At 35.0% G+C, this 12,061-nt stretch overlaps 2 protein-coding genes across 2 annotated transcripts in view; one reads left to right on the forward strand and one right to left on the reverse strand.

The window, feature by feature from the left end:
• Nucleotides 1–9,376, reverse strand: part of jak1 (Janus kinase 1) — a 32,209-nt gene extending 22,833 nt beyond the window's left edge. Inside the window, exons 1-2 of the mRNA XM_007550870.2 lie at nucleotides 9,112–9,376; nucleotides 1,484–1,692 (exon numbers count right to left, since the gene is read on the reverse strand). Coding sequence (XP_007550932.1) covers nucleotides 1,484–1,685 — 202 coding nt within the window. The 5' untranslated portion in view covers nucleotides 1,686–1,692; nucleotides 9,112–9,376. The remainder of the gene's footprint in view (nucleotides 1–1,483; nucleotides 1,693–9,111) is intronic.
• LOC103137226 (adenylate kinase 4, mitochondrial-like) overlaps nucleotides 1–12,061 on the forward strand; it is a 29,553-nt gene that overhangs the window by 954 nt on the left and 16,538 nt on the right. The gene's annotated exons all lie outside the window — the stretch shown is intronic.

The following is a 12,061-nucleotide window of genomic DNA, read 5'->3' on the forward strand; positions in this document are numbered from 1 at the left end:
ATCAATACACAAATTCACAAAGTCTTACAAATCATTCTTATTTGTATCAAGTGCTCTCTCTTAGATATAAAATATTTTTAAAGATTTTTCTAAAGCATATTTTAAGTACAAAGAAACCTAATTCAGTTATATTTTCTATTTTGAATTTCTATGACATGTTTAGAGTCCGGTTTTGTTTATTAATTGAATGACTGTACTTATATTTCAAAAGGCAATAAATTTAAATGAAGTGAACAATAGAAAAATACAAGCAAAAGGTAAGCAGATTTTGCCAAACAGCACAACCATTTATCAGCTGTTGGAAGATGTTCAGAATATCCGACTGTAAATTAGGCTTTGGCCAGTATGACAATTTGACAGTATGACAACATTCAGTAAAATTAACCCACTAAATTTTATATTACTCTTTAGGTTCATAATTTAAAGAATATTAACTATTGACATTTTGTTCCTAAAAAGGTATCACAATGGAACAGAACTATATTATCTGGTTATCCAGGCTATTTGTTCAGGTAGCAAGCCTCCTGTCAACTCTAGTTACTTCAATGTCTGATTACCATATTTTTCGGACTATAAGTCGCTACTTTTTTCCTACACTTTGAACCATGCTGCTTATAGCCCGGTGCTGCTTTTCTGTGGACTTTTCTTCAACCACCAGGGGGCTCTTTAGCAGGAAGTGAATCATTGGAAGTTAAATTTGGAAATCAAAGAAGAAAGTGCTGATTTTCATTTAGAACAAGCACATGCTAGCAGTAGGCACGACAGAGAAATGTTTTCAAACACATACTCCCTCATCATGGAAACCACACGAAGAAGTTCATATGATGCTATTTTAAGTTGAAGGCTATCGATCTGGCCTTCAACTTAGATTTATTAAGAATTATAGGAAAACCAAGAACCGAGAGCAGCGGAGACACCAGCGGCTTATAGCCCAGTGTAGCTTATTTATCTACATTTCCAGTTTGTTTTTTTTTGTTTTGCTTTTTTTAAACTTTGTGGGTGCTGCTTATAGTGAGGTGCGCTCTATAGTCTGGAAAATATGGTACTCAGGATAAAGATTGTTGAAAAGATTTGCGTTTGGAACCTCAACTTAAACTCAAATTAAGTCAGTTTTAATCATTCTTCCAGAAACTCTAAAGAAAATGTTTTTTCTGTTTGTTTTTTTTTTCTTTTGCATCATACCCAAATAGATAGAAGAACTTGTTTTGATTGGCTATTACCACTGTACAACTTTACTGCATTTCCACAGTGTTGCATGGTTTCTTATCAATTTGTTTTGAAATATGTCAAGTTGTGCCTTAAAACTGTTTAAGCATTATAGATTTTTGCATCAGAATTCGAATTTCAGTCTGAGTTCATATTAAAGCCCCAAACCTGTGAAATGTAACATTTCATAAAGGTCAGGTTATGTAAACCTGATGTCATATCAGGTTTACAGTTCTAAAAAGGTAGAACTGAACCAAACAATGGGGAAGTTACTTACTGCACTTCTTGGCAGCAGTGACACACAGCTCCTCAGCTGTGTAAGTTCCTTTGATGTACTCCAGGTGGCGTATTTCTGGTATGTAAAAGTGGATCTCCAGGCCCAAAGTAGAAGCAGGAAGGGAGGAAAATTGGGTCTTCTTACTTTTCCTCATCTTCATACAGAGTTGCCTGCTCAACTCCATCACAAATGAAGTTGACATTCAGATTCTGAGGACATGGAGTGAGAAACAAATGATACAAGTCAGGCACAACATTCAAGGCTAATGTAATGGCTATTCTGCAACAAGATTCCTGGCTTTAAGCATTTTTATTTTATGATTGATTGGATATAACAACAAATAAATCCAAATATTAAAGTCATTATAAACTGATTTTTAGTTTTCTCCTGGCTTCTGTTTTTAGCTTTATATCAGGCCTGTCCTGCAGGTTCCATTCTCTTTATAAGGATGACAACAAAATAAAAATAAGTAGTCTGTTTCCTCAATAGAGGTCATAAATTTGAATCAGAAATAAAAACAAGAGTTTCACAAGACTGTATCCCATTATGCTAAAGTATAATCCCTATCCTTCATTCAGTTTGTACCAAACTCCAACAAAGCACATGAAAGAACATGCTTTTTACAAAATAGACTCTGAAAATGGGAGGCTGGTCTTGGTTTTGATTAATTTATTTAAGCAGGACGCCAACAAAAACAAATAAACATGTGACAGATTATTATATTTTTATATTCCATTATTGATTTCACCACTACAATACGATCTAAAGCCATCCTTTCAATCCAAGCACTCAACTTTGTGGTTAGCTTAGTACAAAGTAAAAGCACTTGGTGTGCAATTTGTACAGCTAGAAGACCATCCTTCTATTGAGAAAAACTAAAAAGTCAAGCAAAACAGCACAAAAAAAGTGTGCAGAGAGACAGTTGGTACATGACCAAAACTGCATAGCACACATTCTTTCAGCAACAAAAAAACAATGTCTCAGCAGGGGCATTTGTCAGATAGTCCAAAACAAGGAACTAAAAAAATTCCAGGTTCTTGTTAATGTACTTGTTAGATTTAGTACATTTTATACTTCTAAACTCTGATTCCCCTGCAACCACCGCTCACCTAATTCTACACCCAGTGTCAGTAAATTTCCCATGCAGCACATTACTAAATAAATAGCAAGTCAAATTTAGTTCTTTAAATATATCGAGTTTGGTTAAAACATTCATCAGGGCTTGTATGATGACACAGCATATATAAGAAAAAAACCCACTAAAGTCTGAAATACAAGAAGAATCAACAGTACTTTACTCAATAGCAACGTAACTGGAAAAAAGAAGCTTTGGTTCACATTTTATCAACTTGTTCTTGCTTGTTCTTCCCAACTAAGCTAGGTAAATGTCTTAAAAGTCTAAGAAGCTAAAAATATAATTAAAAAAAAAAAAGACATAAAGGAACGTTGCTAACAAAGTCAGAAACTGGCCAGCTCTCATAAGCTGAATGAGAACTGGCCCATAAACCACCACAGATGAATTTCTTCAGAAGAGAATATCTGAGTCATCTTCCTCCAAACAGCAGGTTACTCAACCTGTTACAATATGTCACCTCTTCCTTTACCGTGTAAATGGACACCAAATACAACCAATGGCTTCAAAAGAGCAAGATTTGCCGTTACTTCACGATTATGAGCTTTGATGTACAGCGCATTACAATTACTGGTTTCATTTTTCCCACCAAAATAACAGGAAACAATGTTCAGTCTCTACTAAGCTGCAGACAGACAATGGCACTTGAAAGTTTTCATATGTTGGAAAGAGGTCAGTCAAAACACAGCAACAATTCATTCTATATTCTTGTTGGAAATGTTGACAGTCTTTTTGAAATCAACTTACAGGAACTACTAGTACTACCAGATAATATGTGCAAAATGGTCTGGAGTTGTCTCTTGTCCTTATTAGGCACAGACCTGTTGCCAGTATGTACCAAGATTTTAAAAAGTTACAGTTCCAAAATTGTAAAACCTTAATCTCATGTTTCTAAAGTTGACAGTCCTTTTGAAGAGATGGCAGCGAAAACGGTAGGCGGTAAATTCTCTGGCAGGATGGAGCACAATGTAAAGTCAATCCTGTTCCTGCACACTCAAGATCAGCTACAATCAACCACACTTTTCATTTGTTGGGCAATATTTACGTTTGCTCAGAAAATGAACAATCATTGCGTGAAAACTAATGGCACACCACCCATCTCCATTTTAAAATGTAATGGTGTTGAGCTGGTCACAACAGATAACAGCTTACTGTTTTTCACAGAGTAGGGTATTTCTGCTTTAATATTTGAAAATTACTTAATTCAGCAGATGGTTTATCAAAATGAGTATAACTACAAATAAATATTATACCAATAGCTGTAGTATTCATTATGTGACATTATTTTGATAGCAGCAGATATATTTGTTGCCACTTGTTCATGTGTTAAATAACGATTAGATACAATCACACATTTTCAGGCTCAACAATTACTGACAATTGTGGCTACTTGTTTGCAACTTCAATTAGCCAAATACAAAGTTGATTATCCGCTACCCAAACACAGTACTGCTTTAAAAAAGCTTAATGGGCCTAAATTGAAGTTAAATCAAATTTACTACAAGCTTAAGACTATGTGGATAGATACTGCAAACAAAAAAAAGTTTTAGTGTAGTTCTGGTTAACCCTCCTGTTATGTTCCGGGTCAAATACTGATACTAAAGGCATGAAGCCCTTCTAAACTTCCAGCTAATGGTAACGCTTCTCTCTGACTAGCAGTGTTGTAGATAAATAAAATAAAAACTAAATAACACTAAATAAAACAGCTGTTCTAGCTATATTCAGAAAAAAATCATAATTTGTTAATTTTTCTTTAATTCAGCTTTAAATTGGGCTTTTCTTGCTGCCTGAGCCTGACAGAAAAAAAACATGAAACCACACAGTTTTTTATATTTCAATGACATTTTATAGAAAAACATTACATAAAAAGGGAAAATAATCAACTATACTCCATGCATTCCTACTGAAGAATACCTAATACACTATGTATAATTTTCTCCAGTTGATCAATAATGTTGTTATTGTGCAGTTACAACCTCACAAAAAAAGAAAGGAATAAAAAGTGAGATTTTTAGCAGCTGCCCTGTTCACTGATATGTCTGGATGATGCAGTCGTTGCAGGCAATGAGCAGATCAGAGGACAACGCTCATCTGAACTACACCGGCTCTGCCTGCCAACAATGCAAACTGCTGTATACGCTAAAACGTTCAATCTCTATCACCTGCAGTGCTGTTTGCTGAAGCCACTTATTTGAGCTAAAATTAGCACTTGGATGTGCAGCACAACCAATATGCAAACAGGCAGGAACCATCAGTTTTAATCAACAGAACAGGTCTAGAGGTGCTGGACTCAGTTGGTAGAGCACACGCACCATACGCAGAGGCTATAGTTCTCAATGTGGTTATCAAAGGTTCAAATCCTGGTTTCAGGCCATTTGATGCACGTTTTCCCCTCAATTTCCCCATAAAAATGTTTTAAGAGTGCTGTTATACTTTGTGGTGTTAAAGGTATCAAAGAGAAATCTGAATCAGCTAAAATCAGTATCAGCAGATCAAAGCTTTACAAAAAGAAAAGGGACCATCCTTCAACAAACCTGCTGTGAAGCCACAACTTGTGTGAGGCGCTATATAGATCTGCTGCTTTGCAGATTTTGCAGTGATCTGAGGCAAAGGCCTTGGTAGTGCCAACACAGGGAAATGAAACTGGCATAAGGGTTATAAACAGCTTTTATTTTGCTTACAAGTGGGAAGAGAACTAAATACAAGATTGACATCAAAGTATTGGCACCTTCTGTTATGACAAGATCGCTGACCAGGAAAGCTATCAATTTACCATTTGTTCAAACACTTTATAAGCCATTTCCTGGCATTCACAGGGGTGAGAGACCATAGCCAACCGTGAATACTTCATACCCCCTCTAAAAACACTTATAATCATCTATTTGAACAATTCAAACATCAAATATATATTAATGTGCAATGATATTAACAGTGGAAACCGTCTTAAGACTATAGCAGTAGCTAGCATCCATAGTTTTCCTTATCTCCACTCTTAGGGGTACAGCCAATCAGCACCCAGGAAAATGAACGGTGTTCCTACAAACTGTATATAGCTTTGTGCCAAAGGACTTCAGCTTCTTAAGCTTCATTTTCTTGTGCATATTTTAGATATTATCTAAGAAATTTTCTGAACAGCAAATAGGCACGGGCCCAATAGACGTAAAGGACCTCCATCTTGACTAATATGTGACACACATCTGTCTGCTAGTAGGCATTGAGCAGCAGAACATGACTAACTCAACGTTTAAAGTCTCAGTTGGTTGCCGTGCATAGTTTATTTGTCCAGAGAAGCTAGAAGAATTAGTTTTTGCAGTCAGAGATCTGGGGAATTTGTACTCAAACTGTTGACCCCACAACACCAGCTCAAATGACAAAATGCAGAATCTGAAAAAGGTGAATTGATACTTTTTATCTTTGTTGAAGGGACATTTGTAGAAACATTTGCAAAAGATAAAAAGTGCTGCCTGAGCTGTCCAAATGGCTTCCAAATAGCAAATAGTGGAGGGTAGTCTTGTTCTTAATGGATGTGTACAAAAGAGAAATTATATCTCTTTTATGCAATACTATTAGATTGTAAGGTCTAAGGGTATTACAACCACTGACTGAACAGTAGAGTTGCCCAAATATATACTTATTAAAAGAAAAACATGTAAGGTGTAAATTAACATACCTTGTTGTTCTGTGGATAAACCTAAAAAGCTTATATAAATATGATCATATGCCAGAAAAGTCAATTTTTAAAACATGTAATACTTTAGAATCAATAAGCTTGACACAGCAACTTCCTGTTAAATGTTCCCAATATGAATATAACCTTAGTTTGAGGCTTGGAATAGAACACAGTCGAGCACAAGACCAGACCTTTAGTGTTTCCCTGGCACTGAAAATGAAATGTGATGCCATTTTTCAATAAAAGTCCTACACATTGAGAAATGGGCAAATAACAGTATGGAGATTTGCAAAGTCACTTGCTGCCCATACACATCATTTTTGCTAACCTATTAGGACTGTAATTAGTGCAAGGAATGTACTAGGATAAACTACAAGAGAAAATAAAGCACTGAAAAAATATATGTTAAAATTAAAAAGCACTGGCTGATTGTTGTGGTACTGGAAAAAGGAAAATGTTCTTTTAGATTGTAGTAGATTCATTACTGATTACAATATTCAACAATAATAGAACTCTTTTGGTCATTTCCCTCAATTTTATGCAACCCAGTACATCAGTTGTTATATTATGAAACCAGAAATACAGCAAGTATCTTTCTGAACAAATAAAACGCATGTCATACATCAGGCAACAAAAGGAAAGCATTTTACTCCCAAAATATCAATCGCTCCCCACAGCCCCTAATGCCTTGGTAAGTGTTCCTTTAAAGCATTTTATCAATTCAGTGAATATAAACCACAACCAATGGTCTTTTCAGTGTACTAAAACCGAGAAAGTTTGATTCAAATCAGATCACATTCTACCATATTCAAATTGAATCCATTAGGTCTACATCAATCCAAACATGCTGCAGTTTTATCTGAACAGATTTAATACCTTCTGCTACTTAGTAAAGCCATGCAACTGTCGATCCTCCTTAGTGCAAAAATGGTCATGAAAAGCATACATTAAATAAAGTTCTCACAGGTCTCGATGCCACTGTGAAAACAGCTTCAGTTGATGACAACTATGTTGATTCAAGTCCAAAAAAATGGACTTGAATTAGGATTAAAAGATTTGATATACAGTGATATAAAAATCCAACTAAAATATTAAAGCATGGCAACAGTGTGAAATTACTGGGGTTGCATGTCACGCCATTTTATGATACCCAGCAATTTACTGTTTTACAATGTTGTGCTGATCACTTTCCTGTCTTTGTACCATGACCATAGGTGTCTTGAAAGGCCTACATAAATAAAATATAAACATGTAAGCAATTTATTTCTGTAATTTCCATATAATTTATATACATTTTATATTTGTGTGTAAAAATCAAAATAAGAATAAAGTATTTGTTAAGTTTAATTTTAAGTCTACTAGGTGAATGTCAGTGGGGTGAAAAAATGTAATTGAATTAAATTTCATTTTTTAAACATACTACTTGTATGTTTAACAGTACAACTTATGTTGTAAGCGTGTATGTAACAAATATCAAATAAAATGTTTTATTTGATTTAAAAACATTAACAACAATAATCACTGTCTTGAAACACTAACAAAACAAACTATTTTGTTTAAAAAATTTGTTTAAACACTTTTGGATCTTAAAACAATAATGTTCATTTTGAGTTTTCATCAGATTATGTGAAAATGTGGAACAAATTGTCTAACTTGAGAGCTGCTAAACCAATGAAATGAAAAAAACAGCAGAGAGAAAATATTTTTGCTGAAGCTGTAATATCTTAGATGGCAGTTTTCTTTAACACATTATAAAAAAAAATCTGTCTGTGTTCATGTTCATTGTTTAGTTTCACAACTAAAAAAATATGACATATTGTCTACCCAACTAAATCAAAATCAAAATTATTTTAAAAACTATATAAAAAAGGAGACCCATATTTTTCCTGACAAGGAATTATATTAAAGTCTATATAAACAATATCTAAAAGACAAAAAATATATATTTTACACAATGCTGCTTCTTTCCTAGTAATGAGGTTGTCAAACTCCAACTTACAAAACCGCCCACGCTTCACTGGCACTTTTTGGTCTGGGTTTTTTTTTTTTTGTTTTTTTTTTTGCGCTTCCAGTCAATGTTATCCGTCTCAGTTGTAAATGTTTATCAAAATGGAACTAATTTTAAAACTGAAGACAGAAACAGAAGATATAATAAACTACTTAAAAGGGATCAAAATGATATTTAATAAGAATTAAATAAAAACATTTTTCTTTACAGTTTAATTTAAATGTCATATTGCTGCCTCTTTCATTATAGGATTGAGATAGAGGGTAAAGTAAAACCAACAGAGCATTTATAACTATGTATGGAAAGTAATACATTTCAGTCACAAAACATCATTCCCATAAGCTGAATTTTTGTGTAGCCATCTCAAAATAAAAAAATAAAGCAAAAACATATTTATATTTTAGACAGGATTGTAATGTAACAATGCATACCTATGACAGGGTGGAGTGAATTTTCAACATTTATTTTCACTTTCAAATTGTATAATTTTACACAACAAAAAACCTAACTGTAATAAACCCAGAATTCAATTCTTCACACCTTCTCTGAAATATGGATTGTCAACATTTGCTGTCTGTAGATATTCAGGAAAAAAGGTTAACCGTGCATGAAGACGTTATCTGCCTTCAGAGCAGAGAAAATGGACGGAGTGATCGAAAGTAGATTTGTTAGCTAACCTTAGCTTATTGGCGTGTTAGATAGCAAGGTTCTAACAAAGCAATAAAGGGGAAAGAGAGATAACGTGTGGGTGTTTTCAACTGACAAAAAGTCATCGGCTATTTCCATTGGAAACATTAAATAAACTGACATTTACTCACCTAAAGAGCTTCGCCAGTATGGCAAGTTACTTCCTTTCGTTTAGTAGTACATTTGTTAAGACGATTCGACGGAGTTTATGCTTTTCTCAGCGGCTTTCCTGTATCCGTTTTCATCGGTTTGATTCGAAAACCTGCTCCCAATATATTTCCGTATCCAGATAGATGAATATCGAAGGTTGTTTTAATATTGGGTAGTCAATTGAAGACTCAGAAGCGTTCCTCACCGACTGCTATCCCTTCCTGACAACTAACAACCCTTTCCCGAAAGTTACGCAGTAGCTGGCCGTGAAACTCCGCTGCTGATTGGCTAATACACCCGTCAATCACGGTGACGACATTAACCCTTTAAACAGAGAAACTCGTTGAAAACCTTGATTTTTAAAGCTATTTGCACTTTTTAACGACAACCAGTATTCAAACAGCTGTTCAATCAGCTGTTTACAAAAGCATAAATTAATAATGATAAAACAAAATACTAATAAAAAACAAACACTGAGTATATTCAGTCAAGTAACTTTACAAATGAACATTCTGGCTTTACTAAACATACCTTATACCAGGGGTTCCCAAAATTTTTCTCCTGCGCCCCCTCCAGTGATTTCCAAACATTTTCTGCCCCCCCTATGGATTACTCGTTAAACGACGTGTGCGAGGGGTGGGGGGGGGGGAGAGGATTCTTAGAGACTCCCTGACTCTAAGAAGGCGGTGGAGAGGGGGAGGGGAGGGGGGCGAAATGAATGTATGTAGTTGAACATAAACAACATGGGTACCCTACAGGCTACTTATTAAGCTTAAGGTGATATATTGATATTAGTTAGTCATCTTTTAGCTAACTTCACCTGCATCCAACAGCTTTACTCAACAGTCTGTTAGTTTGGGAGAAAAACTGTGAAAAGTTCTTTGCGTTTTGCTGGTTTGCTGCCATGATTCTAACACAAACCTGCATAGCTTTGCACAGCAGCAGCAGGTCTCCTTCTGCTGCACAGGTGTAAACCCAGCACGAGTGTTGTCGCGCTCATGTTGCGTTTAAAGGCGGCTCGGAAAAACAGGTTACCACATGTTAACAACGGATTAAACAGTTTTAACTGCTGATAAAAGTGACAGAGGACACAAATATGGGAAGTGTGGAAGCCCCTACTGCATCAAATTGACGTAGGAATAACAGAGAGTTGGCCATTCTAAGGTGAAAACCCAGCGCATACAGGGTTCATGTTTTTTTTAATTTTTTTTTTCATCCAGACGGCTTCCTGCCCCCTCCAACCCCCCTGCAATGGGACGGCGCCCACCCTAGGGGGCGCGCCCCACAGTTTGGGAACCTCTGCCCTATGCTAATTGCAAAGAATATTGTAGATTTTACATTCTGCTCTTTATAAATTAATATAAGGGGGAGTTAATATGATTTTTTTTTAAATAGTCAGGCTGTCTTCTTAGGCAGCTAGTCTGCAGTTGGCTCTTTAACAAGACATGATTCTTAAACCTCCCCAGTTTTAAGACAGCTGGAGCCTTAGCTCTTTGAGATAATACATTTTTCCAAAACACTGAATTAGTTCCTCTTCTAAGCAGGAAAAACTGCATCATACTTTTTTACATGCAGTTGTCTTGCAGTGTGCAGTAACATGTAGATTAGGGTTAGTGTACTTTGATTAATGAAACCGATGTATACTCTGTTTTTTGCAGTAACTTTTCATTATTTTTGTAAATAGTTTTCTGCTTTTCTGTGCAGAAATATACATATATTGCACATTTATTAATTATCCTTCTCAGTTGTTCATTTCTGAGTTTGTAATTTTTAATAACAGTAGAGCATTTTTTCTTACATTGTAAAGTTGCTTTTACTGTAAAGACTCTTATTCTAAGAGACTTTACAGTAAAAGCATGCTTCCATTTACCTTGCTGATGGTACACCAGAATTTTTGTACTATTTGACAAATGAAGGATAATTCTATTCTATTCTATTCTATTCTATTCTATTCTATTCTATTCTATTCTAACGATGGCACTTTGGCTTCATTAAGAAAAACTTTTGGATGCCTTGATACCCAGCACACCATTAATTCCAACATTTCTTTTCCTGGCCATGCCATTTAACTTTGCCTGGTGACAAAGATGCATCATCATCATTTCAAAAGATTACTACACCTTCGTCTGGTGGAATTACTTCCAAAAATGTTCAAACATGTTCATCGCCATTTGTCCATTTACTATAATGACCTTCATTTGCTTTGCTCCTTCACTTGACAATCAGCCCCATATCATCAATATCTTTGGGAACCTGCTGGCTTTCCTCAGGTGGCCATAAGTTCCGGAAGAACAGAAGGTCAACTAAATAAACTTGAATAATGTCAAAAAGTTAAGTTTGAACTGTGAGTTTGAGAACAAAAACTTTTACTTTAGACTTTAGTATGTATTCATAAAGTTCCCCAGTCTGACCTTTGTGCAAATCAATACTAGTAATTTTCCTGGTGACGTAAAGATTTACCATATCTTATAACTAACAAGTTGAACAAATAAAAAAAATCACTACAATGGACTTTTGCACAGAAAAAAATTAAGTAATGAGGGGTTGTTAATCATCTTTTCCATCCCATAGGTGAGAAATCATCAAGGAAGATCTTCCAGGGCTTTTGCCTTAGTAATTTAAAACATATTTGTGGTTATGTTAGATGTCACAAGGTAACGTCCTATTCATTGAGTGCATTTGTAAAACTTTAAATATAAATACCATAAATTCCTGTAAATTTGGCAGGTTAGAAACTATATCCTAAATCTGGTTAAAGATTTCCTCTATTTTTGCTTGAATGTCATTAAAAAATCTTCAGCAATAGTTGTCAGAGACACAGTGTTGTTTCATTATGTCCGTATTCCATTTTAAAAGGTCAAAAGGTCACTAACAGGAAATATAGAACATTGCCATTAATGAGTCACAGATGTATAAAAATGAAGATTGGTT

The sequence above is a fragment of the Poecilia formosa genome, unplaced genomic scaffold, assembly GCF_000485575.1.
Source record: "Poecilia formosa unplaced genomic scaffold, Poecilia_formosa-5.1.2 Scaffold38, whole genome shotgun sequence".
Classification (NCBI taxonomy): Eukaryota; Metazoa; Chordata; class Actinopteri; order Cyprinodontiformes; family Poeciliidae; genus Poecilia; species Poecilia formosa.